Here is a 20980-nt window from a genome sequence, read left to right as displayed (position 1 = left end):
AAATGGGGAAATTTGGGGGGGAAATGGGGAAATTCGGGGGGAAAATGGAGAAATATGGGGGGGAAATGGAGAAATTTGGGGAAATTTGGGGGAAATTTGGGGAAAAAATTGGGAAATTCGGGGAAAAATGGGGAAAATGGGGAAATTTGGGGGGGAAATGGGGAAATTTGGGGGGAAAATGGGGGGAAATGGGAAATTCGGGGGGATTTGGGAAATTTGGGATTTATTCGGGGTTATTTTGGGGAAATTTCGGGAAAAAATGGGGAAATTTGGGAGATTTGGGGAAATAACGGGGACATTTGGGGGAAAAATTGGGAAATTTGAGGAAAAAATGGGACATTTGGGGGAAAATGGAGAGATTTGGGGAAATATGGGGGGAAAATGGGGAAATTCGGGGAAAATGGAGAAAAATGGGGTAATTTGGGGAAAAAATGGGGAAACTTGGGGAAAAATGGGGAAAATTTGGGGGGAAAATGGAGAAATTTGGGGAAATTTGGGGGGAAAATGGGGAAATTCGGGGAAAAATGGGGAAATGGGGAAATTTGGGGGGAAAATTGGGGAAAAAATGGGGAAATTTGGGATTTATTTTGGGTTGTTTGGGAATATAAATCCCCCTAAAATTCCCAAAATATCCCAAAATTTCCAAAAATTCCCCAAATTCCCAAAACACCTCCTTACCATCCCTCAGGCAGCCTATCCTGTACATCATGGACGTCTGGAACCCCCAAAATTCCCAAAAAAACCCCAAAATCACCCAAAAAATCCCCAAAAATTCCCCAAAAAATCCCCCAAAATCCCCCCAAAATCCCCAAAAATCACCCAAAAATTCCCCAAAAATTCCCCAAAAATTCCCAAAATTCCCAAAGAATTCCCCAAATTCCCTCTCACCATCCCTCAGGCAGCCTATCCTGTACATCATGAACATCTGGAACCCCCAAAATCCCCAAAAAAACCCCCAAAATCACCCAAAAAATCCCCAAAAATTCCCCAAAAAATCCCCAAAAATTCCTAAAATCCCTAAGAATTCCCAAAATCCCTCCTCAGCATCCCTCAGGCAGCCTATCCTGTACATCATGGGCATCTGGAACCTCCAAAATTCCCAAAAAAATCCCCAAAAAATCTCCAAAAAATCTCCAAAAATCCCCCAAAAATCCCCCAAAATCACCCAAAAAATCCCCCAAAATTCCCCAAAAATTCCCAAAATTCCCAAATTCCCAAAATTCCTCCTCACCATCCCTCAGGCAGCCTCTCCTGTACATCATGGGCGTCTAGAACCCCCAAAATTGTCCCTGGAATCCCAAAAACCTCTCAAAAAATCCCAAAAAATCCCCAAAAATTCCCAAAAAATTCCCAAAAAATTCCCAAAATTCCCAAATTTCCCCAAATTCCCCCAAAATCCCTCCTCACCATCCCTCAGGCAGCCTATCCTGTACATCATGGGCATCTGGAACCCCCAAAATCCCCAAAAAATCTCCAAAAAAATCCCAAAAAATCACCAAAAAACCCCAAAAAATCCCCAAAAACCCCCAAAAATCACCCAAAAATTCCCCAAAAATTCCCAAAATTCCCCAAATTCCCAAAATTCCCTCTCACCATCCCTCAGGCAGCCTATCCTGTACATCATGGGCATCTGGAACCTCCAAAATTCCCAAAAAATCCCCCAAAAATCTCCAAAAAATCCCCAAAAATCCCCCCAAAATCCCCCAAAACCCCCCAAAAATCACCCAAAAATTCCCAAAAAATTCCCCAAAATTCCCAAATTTTCCCAAAATTCCCCAGAATCCCCTCTCACCATCCCTCAGGCAGCCTATCATGAACGTCTGGAACCCCCAAAATTCCCAAAAAAACCCCCCAGAATCACCCAAAAAATCCCCAAAAATTCCCAAAAAATCCCCAAAAATTCAAAAAAAATTCCAAAAAAATTCCCCAAAATTCCAAAAAAATTCCCAAATTTCCCCAAATTCCCCCAAAATTCCCCCCTCACCATCCCTCAGGCAGCCTATCCTGTACATCATGGGCATCTGGAACCCCCAAAATTCCCAAAAAATCCCCCAAAAATCTCTAAAAAATCCCAAAAAATCCCCAAAAATCACCCAAAAATTCCCCCAAAAATTCCAAAAAATTCCCAAAAATTCCCAGAATTCCCAGAGAATTCCCAAAATCCCTCTCACCATCCCTCAGGCAGCCTATCCTGTACATCATGGGCATCTGGAACCTCCAAAATTCCCAAAAAATCCCAAAAAAATCTCAAAAAATCCCAAAAAATCCCCCAAAACCCCCAAAAATCACCCAAAAAATCCCAAAAAATTCCCAAAATTCCCAAATTTTCCCAAATTCCCCCAAAATTCCCCCCTTACCATCCCTCAGGCAGCCTCTTCTGTACATCATGAACATCTAGAACCCCCAAAATTCCAAAAACATCCCTAAAAATTCCAAAAAAATCCCCAAAAATTCCCAAAAAACCCCCCAAAATCACCCAAAAATTCCCCAAAAAATCCCCAAAAATTCCCAAAAATTCCCAAAATTCCCAAATTTCCCCAAATTCCCCCAAAATCCCTCTCACCATCCCTCAGGCAGCCTATCCTGTACATCATGAACGTCTGGAACCCCCAAAATTCCCAAAAAATCCCAAAAAATCTCAAAAAATCCCAAAAAATCCCCCAAAACCCCCAAAAATCACCCAAAAAATCCCAAAAAATTCCCAAAATTCCCAAATTTTCCCAAATTCCCCCAAAATTCCCCCCTTACCATCCCTCAGGCAGCCTCTTCTGTACATCATGAACATCTAGAACCCCCAAAATTCCCAAAACATCCCTAAAAATTCCAAAAAAATCCCCAAAAATTCCCAAAAAACCCTCAAAAATCACCCAAAAATTCCCCAAAAAATCCCAAAAAATTCCCAAAAATTCCCAGAATTCCCAAAGAATTCCCAAAATCCCCTCCTCACCATCCCTCAGGCAGCCTATCCTGTACATCATGGGCATCTGGAACCTCCAAAATTCCCAAAAAATCCCCAAAATTCCCAAAAAAACCCCCAAAAATCACCCAAAAATTCCCCAAAAATTCCCAAAAAATTCCCAAAATTCCCAAAAAATTCCCAAAATTCCCAAATTCCCAAAATTCCTCCTCACCATCCCTCAGGCAGCCTCTCCTGTACATCATGGGCATCTGGAACCCCCCTAATTGTCCCTGGAACCCCAAAAAATCCCCCAAAAATCTCCAAAAAATGCCCCAAAACCCCCCAAAATCACCCAAAAATTCCCCAAAAATTCCCAAAAAATTCCCAAAATCCCTAAGAATTCCCAAAATCCCCTCTCACCATCCCTCAGGCAGCCTATCCTGTACATCATGGGCATCTGGAACCCCCAAAATTCCAAAAAATCCCCCAAAAATCTCTAAAAAATCCCAAAAAATCCCCAAAAATCACCCAAAAATTCCCCCAAAAATTCCAAAAAATTCCCAAAAATTCCCAGAATTCCCAGAGAATTCCCAAAATCCCTCTCACCATCCCTCAGGCAGCCTATCCTGTACATCATGGGCATCTGGAACCTCCAAAATTCCCAAAAAATCCCAAAAAAATCTCAAAAAATCCCAAAAAATCCCCCAAAACCCCCAAAAATCACCCAAAAAATCCCAAAAAATTCCCAAAATTCCCAAATTTTCCCAAATTCCCCCAAAATTCCCCCCTTACCATCCCTCAGGCAGCCTCTTCTGTACATCATGAACATCTAGAACCCCCAAAATTCCCAAAACATCCCTAAAAATTCCAAAAAAATCCCCAAAAATTCCCAAAAAACCCTCAAAAATCACCCAAAAATTCCCCAAAAAATCCCCAAAAAATTCCCAAAAATTCCCAGAATTCCCAGAGAATTCCCAAAATCCCTCCTCACCATCCCTCAGGCAGCCTATCCTGTACATCATGGGCATCTTGATGACGAAGGCGAACAGGTCGTCGATGAAGGTGTTGAGCGCCTTGTAGGTGAGCATGCGCCAGGGCAGGTGCGCCACCGACTGCAGCTTGTAATTGATGAACAGCTGCGGCGTCATCGTGATGAACCCTGCGGGGAGAGGGGATTTAGGAACATTTTTGGGGGTTTGGGAACCTTTTTGGGGGGTTTAGGAACCTTTTTGGGGGTTTAGGAGCGATTTCGGGAATTTTCGGGTTGAAGGTGTTGAGGAACCATGGACAGGAGGTCATCATGGTCATGAATCCTGGGGAAAAACTGAGATTTGGGGATGGTTTAGGGGGTTTAGGAACCTTTTTAGGGGATTTAGGAACATTTTTGGGGGATTTGGGAACCTTTTTGGGGGTTTAGGAGCGATTTCAGGAATTTTCGCGTTGAAGGACCACGAACGGGAGCTCATCATGGTGATGGATCCTGGAAAAAAATTGATTTGGGGATGACGTATGGGGGATTTAGGAACATTTTTGGGGGATTTAGGAACCTTTCTAGGAGATTTAGGAACATTTTAGGGGGCTTTGGAGGTGATTTGGGGGTTTGGGATCGATTCCGGGGATTTTGGGGTTGAAGGTGTTGAGGCACCATGGACAGGAGCTCATGGTGGCGCTGGATCCTGGGGAAAAATTGGGATTTGAGGAAGTTTTAGGAGATTTAGGAGCATTTTTAGGGGATTTAGGAACCTTTTAGGGGATTTAGGAACAATTTAGGGGGATTTGGGAACCTTTTGGGGGACTTGGGAGCAGTTTCGGGAATTTTCGGTTTGAAGGTGTTGAGGCACCATGGACAGGAGCTCATGGTGGTGCTGGATCCTGGAAAAAACTGAGATTTGGGGAAGGTTTTGGGGGATTTAGGAACATTTTAGGGGATTTAGGAACTTTTTAGGGGGGTTTAGGAGCGTTTTTGGGGGTTTGGGGGTGAAGGTGTTGAGCGCCTTGTAGGTGAGCATGCGCCAGGGCAGGTGAGCCACCGACTGCAGCTTGGAATTGATGAACAGCTGCGGCGTCATCGTGATGAACCCTGCGGGCACAGGGGATTTGGGAACCTTTTTAGGGGATTTAGGAACCTTTTTGGGGGATTTGGGAGCATTTTGGGGGTTTAGGAGCGATTTCGGGAATTTTCGGGTTGAAGGACCAGGAACGTGAGCTCATTGTGGTGCTGGATCCTGGGATTTGGGGATGGTTTTGGGGATTTAGGAACATTTTTAGGGGATTTAGGAACATTTTTGGAGGATTTAGGAACCTTTTTGGGGGATTTAGGAACCTTTTTGGGGGTTTAGGAGCGGTTTTGGGAATTTTGGGGTTGAAGGTGTTGAGGAACCGAGGCTGGGAGCTCATGGTGGTGATGAATCCTGGAAAAAAATGGATTTGGGGATGGTTTTGGGGATTTAGGAACGTTTTTTGGGGATTTAGGAACATTTTTAGGAGATATTTTTAGGACATTTCCAGGAACATTACTAGGAATATTTCAGGAATATTTCAGGGGCATTTCCAGGGACATTCCCAGGATATTTTGAGGATATTTCGAGGATATTTTGGGAGCTGTCAGGGACAATCCCAGGGATATTTCAGGAATATTTCAGGAATATTTTGAGGATATTTCAGGAATATTTTGAGGACATTTTGAGGATACTTAGGGACAATCCCAGGGATATTTCAGGAATATTTCAGGAATATTTGGAGGCCATTTTGAGGATATTTAGGGACAATCCCAGGGATATTTCAGGAATATTTCAGGAATATTTTCAGGACATTTTGAGGATATTTGGGGACAATCCCAGGGATATTTCAGGAATGTTTTGAGGACACTTTGAGGATATCTGAGGACAATCCCAGGGCAGTTTTGGGAGCAGTCAGGAACATTCCCAGGGATATTTCAGGAACATTTCAGGAATATTTCGAGGATATTTCAGGGATATTTCAGGAATGTTTTGAGGCCATTTTGAGGATATTTGGGGACAATCCCAGGGATATTTCAGGAATATTTCAGGAATATTTTGAGGATATTTCAGGAATATTTCAGGAATATTTTGAGGATATTTCAGGAATATTTCAGGAATATTTTGAGGACGTTTTGAGGATATTTGGGGACAATCCCAGGGATATTTCAGGAATATTTCAGGAATATTTTGAGGATATTCAGGAATTTTTGAGGATATTTCAGGAATATTTTGAGGATATTTCAGGAATTTTGAGGATATTTCAGGAATGTTTTGAGGCTATTTTGAGGATATTTGGGGACAATCCCAGGGATATTTCAGGAATATTTCAGGAATATTTTGAGGATATTTGGGGACTATCCCAGGGCTGTTTTGGAGTTGTCAGGGACATCCCAGGGACATTCCAGGGACATTCCCAGGGATATTTCAGGAATATTTTGAGGATATTGGGGACAATCCCAGGGCTGTTTTGGGAGCGGTCAGGGACATTCCCAGGGATATTTCAGGAACATTTCAGAAATATTTTGAGGATATTTCCGGAATATTTTAGGAATATTTTGAGGACATTTTGAGGATATTTGGGGACAATCCCAGGGATATTTCAGGAATGTTTCAGGAATATTTTGAGGACGTTTTGAGGATATTTGGGGACAATCCCAGGAATATTTTGAGGATATTTCAGGAATGTTTTGAGGCTATTTTGAGGATATTTGGGGACAATCCCAGGGATATTTCAGGAATATTTCAGGAATATTTTGAGGCTATTTTGAGGATATTTGGGAACAATCCCAGGGATATTTCAGGAATATTTGGAGGACATTTTGAGGATATTTGGGGACAATCCCAGGGATATTTCAGGAATATTTCAGGAATATTTTGAGGCCATTTTGAGGATATCTGGGGACAATCCCAGGGATATTTCAGGAATATTTTGAGGCCATTTTGAGGATATTTGGGGACAATCCCAGGGATATTTTGGGAATATTTCAGGAATATTTTGAGGATAATTCAGGAATATTTTGAGGCTATTTTGAGGATATCTGGGGACAATCCCAGGGATATTTCAGGAATATTTTGAGGCCATTTTGAGGATATCTGGGGACAATCCCAGGGATATTTCAGGAATATTTCAGGGGTATTTCAGGAATATTTCAGGAATATTTTGAGGATAATTCAGGAATATTTTGAGGAACGTTTTGAGGCCATTTTGAGGATATCTGGGGACAATCCCAGGGCAGTTTGGGGCAGGCAGGACTCACCAAAGGTGAGCAGGAAGCCGTAGAGCATGCTGAGCACCCACGAGTACCAGCCCTTGTGCTCCAGGTACAGCAGGCTGTACACGGCGTAGCAGCCCAGCAGCGGGAACAGGATCCACGACAGGTACCGGAACGCCATCTGTGACCCCAAAAATCACACTCAGGAACCCGAAATCACCCCCTCAGGAACCCCAAAATACCCTCAGGACCCGAAAATCATCCTCAGCACGGGGGGTTTGGGGTCACTGTGGTACCGGAACGCCATCTGAGACCCCAAAAATCACACTCAGGAACCCAAAATCACCCCCTCAGGAACCCCAAAATACCCTCAGCACCCCAAAATCCCCTCAGCAATTCCCATCCCAAATTCCCAAATTCCCGAATCCCCACTCACATCGTCGTAGACCTTGGTGGAGCTCTCCACGTAGGTGGATCCCACATTCCCACATTCCCAAATTCCCATCCCGGGGTTCCATCCCGGGGGTTCCCACATTCCCAAATTCCCAGATTCATTCCCAGAATTCCCAAATTCCCGGAATTTTCCCCACTCACATCGTCGTAGACCTTGGTGGAGCTCTCCACGTAGGTGGATCCCAAATTCCCATCCCGGGGTTCCATCCTGGGGGTTCCCACATTCCCAAATTCCCATCCCACATTCCCAAATTCCCAGAATTCCCGGAATCCCCACTCACATCGTCGTAGACCTTGGTGGAGCTCTCCACGTAGGTGGATTTGTCGGTGAAGCGCGGCCGGGGCAGGAGCCCGGCCAGGCGCCGCTCCCGGTCCAGCTGCCAAAAAACACCAAAATACAAAATTAATCCTCAGAAAAGTGGGAAAATGCCAAATAAATCCCTTGGGAAAATCCCAAATAAATCACAAATAAATCCTCAGAAAAGTGGGAAAATCCCAAATAAATCCCTTGGGAAATTCTAAATAAATCCCAAATAAATCCTCAGAAAAGTGGGAAAATTCCAAATAAATCCCTTGGGAAATCCCTCAGGAAATCCCAAATTAATCTCTCAGGAAAATCCCAAATAAATCCCAAAATAACCTGCAGGAAAATGGGAAAATCCCAAATAAATCCCTTGGGAAATCCCTCAGGAAATCCCAAATTAATCCTCAGAAAAGTGGGAAAATTCCGAATAAATCCTTCAGGAAATCCCAAATAAATCCCTTGGGAAATCCCAAATTAATCCTCAGGAAAATCCCAAATAAATCCCTCAGGAAATCCCAAATAAATCCCAAATTAATCCTGCAGGAAATCCCAAATAAATACCTCAGGAAATCCCAAATAAATCCCAAATAAATCCAAAATTAATCCTCAGGGAATCCCAAATAAATCACAAATAAATCCTCAGAAAAGTGGGAAAATCCCAAATAAATCCCTTGGGAAATCCCAAACAAATCCCTCAGGGAAATCCCAAATAAATCCCAAATAAATTCCTCAGGAAATCCCAAATAAATCCCTCGGGAAAATCCCAAATAAATCCCAAATTAATTCCAAATTAATCCCAAATTAATCCCAAATTAATCCCAAATTAACCCCTTGGGAAATCCCAAATAAATCCCAAAATAACCCCACAGGAAAAGGGGAAAAATCCCAAATAAATCCCTCAGGAAAACCCAAATAAATCCCAAATTAATCCCAAATAATCCCTCAGGAAATCCCAAATAAATCCCAAATTAATCCCTTGGAAAATCCCAAATAAATCACAAAATAACCCTGCAGGAAAATCCCAAATAAATCCCTCAGGAAATTCCAAGTAAATCCCAAATTAATCCCTCAGGAAATCCCAAATAAATCCCAAATAAATCCCTCAGGAAATCCCAAATAAATCCCAAATTAATCCCAAATAACCCCTCAGGAAATCCCATATAAATCCCAAATTAATCCCTTGGGAAATCCCAAATAAATCCCAAATTAACCCTCATGAAAATCCCAAAAAATCCCAAATAAATCCCAAATTATTTCCTTGGAAAATCCCAAATAAATCCCTCTGGAAAAGGGAAAATCCCAAACAAACCTCTCCAGGAAAATCCCAATTAAACCCCTCAGAAAAACGGGAAAATCCCCAATTTTTCACCATTTCCCCCCGTTTTTTCACCATTTTTTGGCCGTTTTTCCCATTTTTTTCCCGTTTTTTCCCAATTTTCCCATTTTTCCCGTTTTTCCCGGACTGACCCTGACGTCCATGACCTTGGTGATCTTCCAGAGGTCGATGAGCAGCCCCACCAGCACCCTGAGCTGGTTTTGACCCATCTTTGTGCCCTTTTTTCCCATTTTTTCGCAGTTTTTTCCCGTTTTTTCGCCGTTTTTTTCGCCGTTTTTCCCGTTTTTTCCCGTTTTTTCCCGTTTTTCCCGTTTTTCCTGGACTGACCCTGACGTCCATGACCTTGGTGATCTTCCAGAGGTCGATGAGCAGCCCCAGGACCACGCTGAGCTGGTTTTTCCCCCCGTTTTTTCCATTTTTCCCATTTTTCGGCCGTTTTTCGCCGTTTTTTCACCGTTTTTTCCCCGTTTTTCCCGTTTTTTCCCATTTTTTCCCATTTTTCCCGTTTTTCCCGGACTGACCCTGACGTCCATGACCTTGGTGATCTTCCAGAGGTCGATGAGCAGCCCCACCAGCACCCTGAGCTGGTTTTGACCCAGTTTCTCACTGTTTTTTGGCCGTTTTTTGCCGTTTTTTCACCGTTTTTCACCATTTTTTCACCGTTTTTCCCATTTTTTTCCCGTTTTTTCCCGTTTTTTCCCATTTTTCCCGTTTTTCCCGGACTGACCCTGACGTCCATGACCTTGGTGATCTTCCAGAGGTCGATGAGCAGCCCCAGGACCACCCTGACCTCCTTTTACCCAGTTTTTCACTGTTTTTTGGCCGTTTTTCAGCCGTATTTTGCCGTTTTTCCCATTTTTTTCCCGTTTTTTCCCGTTTTTCCCATTTTTCCCGTTTTTCCCGGACTGACCCTGACGTCCATGACCTTGGTGATCTTCCAGAGGTCGATGAGCAGCCCCACCAGCACCCTGAGCTGCTGTTTACCCAGTTTTTCACCATTTTTCAGCCGTTTTTTCCCGTTTTTTTGCCGTTTTTTCACCGTTTTTTCCCGTTTTTTCCCGTTTTTTCCCATTTTTTCCCGTTTTTCCCGGACTGACCCTGACGTCCATGACCTTGGTGATCTTCCAGAGGTCGATGAGCAGCCCCAGGACCACCCTGAGCTGGTTTTTCCCCCCGTTTTTTCCATTTTTCCCATTTTTCGGCCGTTTTTCGCCGTTTTTTCACCGTTTTTCCCGTTTTTTCCCATTTTTCCCATTTTTCCCGTTTTTCCCGGACTGACCCTGACGTCCATGACCTTGGTGATCTTCCAGAGGTCGATGAGCAGCCCCAGAACCACCTTGAGCTCCTTTTCCCCCCGTTTTTTCCCATTTTTCGGCCGTTTTTTGCAGTTTTTTCCCGTTTTTTCGCCGTTTTTCCCATTTTTTTTCCCGTTTTTTCCCATTTTTCCCATTTCCCCGGACTGACCCTGACGTCCATGACCTTGGTGATCTTCCAGAGGTCGATGAGCAGCCCCAGGAGGACGCTGAGCTCCTTTTTCCCCCCGTTTTTTCCCTTTTTTCCCATTTTTACCCTGTTTTTTTCCCGGTTTTTTGCCATTTTTCCCATTTTTTCCCCGTTTTTTCCGATTTTTCCCGTTTTTCCCGTTTTTCCCGGACTGACCCTGACGTCCATGACCTTGGTGATCTTCCAGAGGTCGATGAGCAGCCCCACCAGCACCCTGAGCTGGTTTTTCCCCGTTTTCCCCCATTTTTTGGCCGTTTTACGCAGTTTTTTTGTCGTTTTTCCCATTTTTTTCCCGTTTTTTTCCCGTTTTTCCCATTTTTCCCATTTCCCCCTGGACTGACCCTGACGTCCATGACCTTGGTGATCTTCCAGAGGTCGATGAGCAGCCCCAGGACCACCCTGAGCTCCTTTTTCCTCCCGTTTTTTCCCTTTTTTCCCATTTTTTGGCCGTTTTTGGGCCGTTTTTCCCGTTTTTTTCGGCGTTTTTCCCCATTTTTTTTCCCGTTTTTTCCCATTTTTCCCGTTTTTCCCGGACTGACCCTGACGTCCATGACCTTGGTGATCTTCCAGAGGTCGATGAGCAGCCCCACCAGCACGCTGAGCTGCTGTTTACCCAGTTTTTCACCGTTTTTTGGCCGTTTTTGGCCATTTTTTGGCCGTTTTTCACCATTTTTTCACCGTTTTTTCCCGTTTTTTCCCATTTTTTCCCGTTTTTCCCGGACTGACCCTGACGTCCATGACCTTGGTGATCTTCCAGAGGTCGATGAGCAGCCCCACCAGCACGCTGAGCTGCACCACCACGTTGGTCTCGTTGTCCAGGATGTAGAGCAGCACCACCAGCGACTGGAACACCCCGAAGAACACCGAGCGCACCGAGAGCCCCTCCAGCGACTGCCGGCTGTTCCAGAACTGGATGTCTGCAAAAAATGGGAATTCTGGAACATTCTGGGAAATTCTGGGAATTCCGGGTGGGAATGAAGGGATTTGGGGTCCTTAAAGTGAAGAATTCCCAGTGGGGATGGAGGGAAATGGTGGGAAAATGGATTTGGGAATTGCAGCCACTGCCGGCTGTTCCAGAACTGGATGTCTGGGAAAGAGTGGGAATTTCTGGAAAATTCTGGGAATTTCTGGAAAATTCTGGGAAATTCTGAGAATTTCTGGGAATTCCAGGTGGGAATTTGGGGGAAAAATCCCCGTGGGGATGGAGGGAAAGGGTCAGGAATGGGATTGGGGGATTGCAGAGAGCCCCTCCAGGGACTGCCGGCTGTTCCAGAACTGGATGTCTGCGGAAAAATGGGAATTCTGGAACATTCTGGGAATTTCTGGGAAATTCTGGAAAATTCTGGAAAATTCTGGGAAATTCTGGGAGTTCTGGACGGGAATTTGGGGGAAAAATCCCCGTGGGAATGGAGGGAAAGGGTCAGGAATGGGATTGGGGAATCCTGGAGGGTCCCTCCAGGGACTGCCGGCTGTTCCAGAACTGGATGTCTGCAAAAAATGGGAATTCTGGAAAATTCTGGGAATTCTGGAAAATTCTGGAAAATTCTGGGAGTTCTGGGTGGGAATTTGGGGGAAAAATCCCCGTGGAAATGGAGGGAAATGATGGGAAAAGGGATTTGGGAATCCTGGAGGGTCCCTGCAGCGACTGCCGGCTGTTCCAGAACTGGATGTCTGGGGAAAAATGGGAATTCTGGAAAATTCTGGGAATTTCTGGGAATTCTGGGAATTTCTGGGAAGACCGGGTGGGAATTTGGGGGAAAAATCCCCTTAGGGATGGAGGGAAAGGGTCAGGAATGGGATTGGGGAATTCCAGAGAGCCCCTCCAGCGACTGCCGGCTGTTCCAGAACTGGATGTCTGCAGGGAAAAGGGGGAATTCTGGAAAATTCTGGGAATTCTGGAAAATTCTGGGCATGAATGGAGGGATTTGGGGTCCTTAAAGTGAAGAATTCCCAGTGGGAATGGAGGGAAAGGGTCAGGAATGGGATTGGGGAATCCTGGAGGGTCCCTCCAGCGACTGCCGGCTGTTCCAGAACTGAATGTCTGCAAAAAATGGGAATTCTGGAAAATTCTGGGATATTCTGGGAATTCTGGGCGGGAATGAAGGGATTTGGGGTCCTTAAAGTGAAGAATTCCCAGTGGGAATGGACAGAAATGGTGGGAAAAGGGATTTGGGAATTGCTGAGAGCCCCTCCAGCGACTGCCGGCTGTTCCAGAACTGGATGTCTGCAGGGAAAAGTGGGAATTCTGGAAAATTCTGGGAATTTCTGGAAAATTCTGGGAAATTCTGGGAGTTCTGGATGGCAATGGAGGAGAAATCCCCATGGGGATGGAGGGAAAGGGTCAGGAATGGGATTGGGGAATCCTGGAAGATTCCTCCAGCGACTGCCGGCTGTTCCAGAACTGGATGTCTGCGGAAAAAGGGGGGAATTCTGGAAAATTCTGGGAATTTCTGGAAAATTCTGGAAAATTCTGGGAAATTCTGGGAGTTCTGGACGGGAATTTGGGGGGGAAATCCCCGTGGGAATGGAGGGAAATGGTGGGAAAAGGGATTTGGGAATTGCAGAGAGCCCCTCCAGCGACTGCCAGCTGTTCCAGAACTGGATGTCTGCAGGGAAAAAAGTGGGAATTCTGGAAAATTCTGGGAATTTCTGGAAAATTCTGGGAAATTCTGGGAGTTCTGGACAGGAATTTGGGGGGGAAATCCCCGTGGAAATGGAGGGAAAGGGTCAGGAATGGGATTGGGGGATTGCAGCCACTGCCGGCTGTTCCAGAACTGGATGTCTGCAGGGGAAAAAAGTGGGAATTCCGGAAATTTCTGGGAATTCTGGGAATTTCTGGAAAATTCTGGGAATTCTGGGTGGGAATGAAGGGATTTGGGGTCCTTAAAGTGAAGAATTCCCCGTGGGAATGGAGGGAAATGGTCGGAAAAGGGATTTGGGAATTGCTGAGAGCCCCTCCAGCGACTGCCGGCTGTTCCAGAACTGGATGTCTGCGGAAAAAGGGGAATTCTGGAAATTTCTGGGAATTTCTGGAAAATTCTGGGAAATTCTGGGAAATTCTGGGAGTTCTGGGTGGGAATTTGGGGGGGAAATCCCCGTGGAAATGGAGGGAAATGGTGGGAAAAGGGATTTGGGAATCCTGGAGGGTCCCTCCAGGGACTGCCGGCTGTTCCAGAACTGGATGTCTGCGGAAAAATGGGAATTCTGGAAAATTCTGGGAATTTCTGGAAAATTCTGGGAAATTCTGGGAGTTCTGGACGGGAATTTGGGGAAAAATCCCGTGGGGATGGAGGGAAAGGGTGGGAAAAGGGATTTGGGAATTGCAGAGAGCCCCTCCAGCCACTGCCGGCTGTTCCAGAACTGGATGTCTGCGGGAAAATGGGAATTCTGGGAATTTCTGGGAATTCTGGAAAATTCTGTGTGGGAATTTGGGGGAAAAAAATCCCTTAGGGATGGAGGGAAAGGGTCAGGAATGGGATTGGGAATCCTGGAGGGTCCCTCCAGCCACTGCCGGCTGTGCCAGAACTGGATGTCTGCAGGGAAAAGGGGAATTCTGGAAAATTCTGGGAATTCCGGAAAATTCTGGGGAATTCTGGGAGTTCTGGGTGGGAATTTGGGGGGAAATCCCCGTGGAAATGGAGGGAAAGAGTCAGGAATGGGATTGGGGAATCCTGGAGGGTCCCTCCAGGGAACTGCCGGCTGTTCCAGAACTGGATGTCTGCAAAAAATGGGAATTCTGGAAAATTCTGGGAATTCTGGAAAATTCTGGCAATTCTGGGTGGGAATTTGGGGAAAAATCCCCGTGGAAATGGAGGGAAATGATGGGAAAAGGGATTTGGGAATCCTGGAGGGTCCCTCCAGCGACTGCCGGCTGTTCCAGAACTGGATGTCTGCAAAAAATGGGAATTCTGGGAATTTCTGGGAGTTTCTGGAAAATTCTGGGCATGAATGGAGGGATTTGGGGTCCTTAAAGTGAAGAATTCCCAGTGGGAATGGAGGGAAAGGGTCAGGAATGGGATTGGGGAATTGCAGCCACTGCTGGCTGTTCCAGAACTGGATGTCTGCAGGAGAAAAGAGGAATTCTAGAAAATTCTGGGAATTCTGGAAAATTCTGGAAATTCTGGGAATTTCTGGAATTCCAGGTGGGAATTTGGGGGAAAAATCCCCATGGGATGGAGGGAAAGGGTCAGGAATGGGATTGGGGAATTGCAGAGAGCCCCTCCAGCGACTGCCGGCTGTTCCAGAACTGGATGTCTGGGGAAAAAAATGGGAATTCCGGGAATTTCTGGGATTTTGGAGGTGAATTCCTGGGTTTTTGGGCTGAATTCCCAGGGATTTTTGGCTGAGTTCTCCAGAATTTTGGGCTGAATTCCTGGGATTTTTGGGATGAATTCCCAGGGATTTTGGGGCTGAATTCCCAGGATTTTTAGGATGAATTCCCAAGGATTTTTGGAATTCCCAGAGATTTTTAGGATGAATTCCCAGGGATTTTGGGCTGAATTCCAGGGATTTTTGGAATTAATTCCCAGGATTTTTAGACTGAATTCCCAAGGACTTTTGGGCTGAATTCCCAGGATTTGGGGGCTGAATTCCCGGGGATTTGGGGCTGAATTCCCGGGATTTTTGGGCTGAATTCCCGGGATTTTTGGGCTGAATTCCAGGGATTTTTGGGGCTGAATTCCTGGAATTTTTGGAATTAATTCCCAGGATTTTGGGCTGAATTCCCGGGGATTTTTGGGGCTGAATTCCCGGGATTTTTGGGATGAATTCCCAGGATTTTGGGGCTGAAATCTCAGGGATTTTTGGGCTGAATTCCAGGGATTTTTGGGCTGAATTCCCAGGGATTTTTGGGATGAATTCCCAGGGATTTTTAGGCTGAATTCCCGGATTTTTGGAATTAATTCCCAGGGATTTTTGGGATTAATTCCCAGGGATTTTGGGGCTGAATTCCTGGAATTTTTGGAATTAATTCCCAGGGATTTTTAGGCTGAATTCCCAGGAAAAAAGGGAGGCAAACGGGCTGGGTCTGTGGGGGTGGGGATTCCAGGGGGAAATTCCCAGGAAAAGTTGGGAATGTTGGGAATTTTGGGAAAAGTTGGGGATTTTGGGCATTGTCACCGTTTTTGAAGGCCAGGAACTCGAAGATGCTGTGGACAATGGAGACGACGATGGTCAGAGCCAGCAGGTACGGGTTGGTCTCCAGCAGAGCCACCTGGAAAAATGGGGAAAAAAACGGGAAAAATGGGAAAATTGGGAGAAAAAAATGGGGGAAAATGGGAAAAATGGGAAAAAATAGGGGGAAAAATGGGAAAAAATGGGAAAAAATAGGGGAAAAAAAGGAAAAAACGGGTTAAAAATGGGAAAAAAAACCAGGGAAAAATGGGAAAAAGCAGGGAAAAATGGGAGAAAAATAGGGAAAAAAAGGGAAAAAACAGGGAAAAATGGGAAAAAATGGGAAAAATGGGAAAACAGGGGGAAAATAGGGAAATAAATGGGAAAAAATAGGGGGGAAATGGGAAAAAATGGGGAAAATGGGGAAAAAATGGGGGAAAATGGGAAAAAACAGAAAAAACGGGAAAAATGGGGAAAAATGGGGGAAAAATGGGGGAAAAATGGGGAAAAAATGGGAAAAACGGAAAAAATGGGGAAAAGCAGGGAAAAATTGGGGAAAATTGGGGAAAAATCAGGAAAAATTGGGGGAAATGGGGAAAAATCATGGAAAATCATGGAAAATCAGAGGAAAATCAGAAAAAAATAGGGAAAAATCATGGAAAATCAGGGAAAATTGGGAAAAATCAGGGAAAATCGGGGAAAAATCATGGAAAATTGGGGAAAATCATGGAAAATCAGAGAAAATTGGGGAAAAAGCAGGAAAAATCAGGGAAAATTGGGGAAAAATCAGGAAAATTGGGGGGAAATCAGGGAAAATTGGGGAAAAATTAGGAAAAAATGGGAAAACCAGGGAAAATTGGGGAAAACTGCAGAAAAATCAGGGAAAATTGGGGAAAAATCGGGGAAAAATGGGGAAAATTGTAGAAAAATCAGGAAAAATGGGGGAAATTGCAGAAAAATCAGGAAAATTGGGGGGAAATCAGGAAAAAATGGGGAAAATCGGGGAAAAATGGGGAAAATTGTAGAAAAATCAGGAGAAATTGTAGAAAAATCAGGAAAAATTGGGGGGAAATCAGGGAAAAATCCAGGAAAGTTGGGGGAAAATCAGGGAAAATTGGAGAAAAATGAGGAAAAATCAGGAAAATTTGGGGAAAATTGGGGAAAAATCAGGGAAAATTGGGGGAAATGGGGAAAATGATGGAAAATCAGGGAAAATTGGGGAAAAATCAGGGAAAATCAGGGAAATTCAGGGAAAATTGGGGAAAAAATGGGAAAAAATGGGGAAAATTGGGGAAAAAGCAGGGAAAATCAGGGGAAAATGAGGAAAAATCAGGAAAAATCTGGGAAAAATCAGGAAACAATAGGGAAGAATCAGGGAAAAATTGGGGAAAATCAGGGAAAATTGGGGAAAAATCAGGGAAAATTGGGGGAAAATCGGGGGAAAATCAGGAAAAAATGGGGAAAAATCATGGAAAATCGGAGAAAATTGTAGAAAAATCAGGAGAAATTGGGGGGAAATCAGGGAAAAATCCAGGAAAGTTGGGGGAAAATCAGGGAAAATTGGAGAAAAATGAGGAAAAATCAGGAAAAATTGGGGAAAATCGGGGAAAAATGGGGAAAAATCAGGAAAAAATGGGGAAAATTGGGAAAAAATCAGGGAAAATCGGGGAAAATTGGGGAAAAATCAGGGAAAATTGGGGGAAATGGGGAAAACCGGTGGAAATCAGGGAAAATTGGGGAAAAATCAGGGAAAATCAGGGAAATTCAGGGAAAATTGGGGAAAAAATGGGAAAAATGGGGAAAATTGGGGAAAAAGCAGGGAAAATCAGGGGAAAATGAGGAAAAATCAGGAAAAATCTGGGAAAATTGGGGAAAAATCAGGAAAAAATAGGGAAAAATCAGGGGAAAATTGGGGAAAATCAGGGAAAATTGGGGAAAAATCAGGAAAAAATGGGGAAAAATCAGGGAAAATCTGGGAAAATTGGGGAAAAACTGAGGAAAATTGGGGAAAATCAGGAAAAAATGGGGAAAATTGGGGAAAAATCAGGGAAAATCGGGGAAAATTGGGGAAAAATGGGGAAAATTGTAGAAAAACCAGGAAAATTTGGGGGAAAATGTAGAAAAATCAGGAAAAATTGGGGAAAAATTGGGAAAATTAGGGAAAATTGGGGAAAATTGTAGAAAAATCAGGAAAAAATGGGGAAAAATGTAGAAAAATCAGGAAAAATCAGCGAAAATTGGGGAAAATTGTAGAAAAATCAGGGAAAATTGGGGAAAAGCAGGGAAATTTGGGGAAAATGGGGAAAAATCAGGAAAAATTGGGGAAAATTGTAGAAAAATCAGGAGAAATTGTAGAAAAATCAGGAGAAATTGGGGAAAATCAGGGAAAAATGGGGAAAATTGGGGAAAAATCAGGGAAAATTGGGGAAAATTCAGGGAAAATCAGGAAAAAATTGGGAAAAATCAGGGAAAATTGGGGAAAATTCAGGGAAAATCGGGGAAAATTGGGGAAAATTCAGGGAAAATCGGGGAAAATTGGGGTAAAATCAGGAAAAATCGGGGAAAATTGGGGAAAAAATGGGAAAATTGGGGAAAAAGCAGGGAAAATCAGGGAAAAATTGGGAAAAATTGGGGAAAATTGGGGAAAATTGGGGAAAAATCAGGGAAAATCAAGGAAAAAATGGGGAAAATTCAGGGAAAATCTCGGAAAATTGGGGAAAAATTGGGGAAAATTGGGGAAAATCAGGGAAAAATCAGGGAAAACCATGGAAAATTGGGGAAAATTGGGGAAAAATCAGGGAAAATTGGGGAAAATCAGTGAAAATTGGGGAAAAAATGGGAAAACCATGGAAAATTGGGGAAAAATGGGGAAAATTGTAGAAAAATCAGGAAAAAATGGGGAAAATTGCAGAAAAATCAGGAAAAATTGGGGAAAAAATTGTAGAAAAATCAGGGAAAATTGGGGAAAATTGGGGAAAAATCAGGAAAACTGGGGAAAAATCAGGGAAAATTGGGGAAAATTGGGGTAAAATCAGGAAAAATCAGGAAAAAATGGGGAAAAATCAGGAAAAAATGGGGAAAATTGTAGAAAAATCAGGAAAACTGGGGGAAAATCAGGAAAATTTGGGGAAAATTGGGGGAAAATCAGGGGAAATGAGGGAAAAATCAGGGAAAATCAGGGAAAATTGGGGAAAAAATGGGAAAAAATGGGGAAAATTGGGGAAAAAGCAGGGAAAATCAGGGGAAAATGAGGAAAAATCAGGAAAAATCTGGGAAAATTGGGGAAAATTCACAGAATATCAGGGAAAATCAGGGAAAATGGAGGAAAAATCAGGAAAATTTGGGGAAAATTGTAGAAAAATCAGGAAAAAATGGGGAAAATTGGGAAAAAATCAGGGAAAATCGGGGAAAATTGGAGAAAAATCAGGGAAAATTGGGGGAAATGGGGAAAACCGGTGGAAATCAGGGAAAATTGGGGAAAAATCAGGGAAAATCAGGGAAATTCAGGGAAAATTGGGGAAAAAATGGGAAAAAATGGGGAAAATTGGGGAAAAAGCAGGGAAAATCAGGGGAAAATGAGGAAAAATCATGGAAAATCAGGAAAAATGGGGAGAAATCAGGAAAAATCTGGAAAAATTGGGGAAAATCAGGGAAAAATGGGGGAAAATCAGGGAAAATAGGAGAAAATCAGGGGAAACCAGGGAAAATTCAGGGAAAATTGGGGAACAATTGGGAAAAAATGGGGAAAAATCAGGAAAAATTGGGGGAAATTCAGGGAAAATCGGGGAAAATTGGGGAAAAATCAGGAAAAAATGGGGAAAATTGCAGAAAAATCAGGGAAAATCGGGGAAAATTGGGGAAAAATGGGGAAAATTGTAGAAAAATCAGGAAAATTTGGGGAAAATGTAGAAAAATCAGGAAAAATTGGGGAAAAATTGGGAAAATTAGGGAAAATTGGGGAAAATTGTAGAAAAATCAGGAAAAAATGGGGAAAAATGTAGAAAAATCAGGAAAAATCAGTGAAAATTGGGGAAAATTGTAGAAAAATCAGGGAAAATTGGGGAAAAGCAGGGAAATTTGGGGAAAATGGGGGAAAAATCAGGAAAAATTGGGGAAAATTGTAGAAAAATCAGGAGAAATTGTAGAAAAATCAGGAGAAATTGGGGAAAATCAGGGAAAAATGGGGAAAATTGGGGAAAAATCAGGGAAAATTGGGGAAAAATGAGGAAAAATCAGGAAAAAATTGGGAAAAATCAGGGAAAATCATGGAAAATCGGGGGAAAAATTGGGAAAATTAGGGAAAATTGGGGGAAATTCATGGAAAATGGGGAAAATTGCAGAAAAATCAGGGAAAATCGGGGAAAAATGGGAAAAAATCAGGAAAAATGTGGGAAAATCAGGGAAAATTGGGGAAAATTCACAGAATATCAGGGAAAATCAGGGAAAATGGAGAAAAAATCAGGGAAAATTGTAGAAAAATCAGGAAAAATTGGGAAAAAATCAGGGAAAATCAGGGAAAAACGGGGGAAAATCAGGAAGAAATGGGGGAAAAATCAAGGAAAATCAGGGAAAAATCAGGGAAATTCAGGGAAAATTGGGGAAAACTCAGGGAAAATTGGGGAAAACTCAGGGAGAATTGGGGGAAATGGGGGAAAATCGGTGGAAATCAGGGAAAATCAGGGAAAATTGGGGAAAATCAGGAAAAATCATGGAAAATTGGGGAAAATTGGGGTAAAATCATGGAAAATCAGGGAAAATTGGGGGAAAATCAGGGGAAATTAGGGAAAAATCAGGAAAAAATGGGGGAAAATTGGGAAAAATCAGGAAAAAATTGGGGAAAAATTGGGAAAATTAGGGAAAATTGGGGGAAAATCAGGAAAAAATGGGGAAAAATGATGGAATATCAGGAAAATGAGTGAAGAAGGAGGTGTGACCTTGACAGAGTCCTGCTCCTCGTCGGACTGCTCGTAGAGCTCCTCGCCCAGGAAGTTCCAGGGGCTGCGCGAGCTCTGCGCCGCGTAGAGCTGCCAGCGCCACAGGGACAGCGGACAGAAGGACAGACGGAAGGGCAGGCGCCGCACGCTCTCGTTGATGGGGAAGTAATCGCGCTGCAGGTTCCAGTAATCGTTGAAGTACAGGATGGGGAAGTAGTCCCCGCTA

At 43.6% G+C, this 20980-nt stretch overlaps 1 protein-coding gene across 1 annotated transcript in view; it reads right to left on the bottom strand.

Annotated features, from left to right (window-relative positions):
- Positions 1 to 20979, bottom strand: part of LOC311164797 (putative lipid scramblase CLPTM1) — a gene marked incomplete at its 5' end in the record, with an annotated part of 29054 nt that extends 8075 nt beyond the window's left edge. The window contains 6 exons of the mRNA XM_084224405.1: positions 3891 to 4058; positions 7158 to 7293; positions 7847 to 7942; positions 11435 to 11625; positions 15827 to 15920; positions 20755 to 20979. Of these exons, the coding sequence (XP_084080531.1) occupies positions 3891 to 4058; positions 7158 to 7293; positions 7847 to 7942; positions 11435 to 11625; positions 15827 to 15920; positions 20755 to 20979 (910 nt within the window). The remainder of the gene's footprint in view (positions 1 to 3890; positions 4059 to 7157; positions 7294 to 7846; positions 7943 to 11434; positions 11626 to 15826; positions 15921 to 20754) is intronic.
- Between the last annotated feature and the right edge of the window lies 1 nt (position 20980).

Source organism: Fringilla coelebs (assembly GCF_963513975.1).
Source record: "Fringilla coelebs genome assembly, chromosome: 37".
NCBI classification, from domain to species: Eukaryota; Metazoa; Chordata; class Aves; order Passeriformes; family Fringillidae; genus Fringilla; species Fringilla coelebs.
This window is presented reverse-complemented; position numbering and strand designations above follow the sequence as displayed.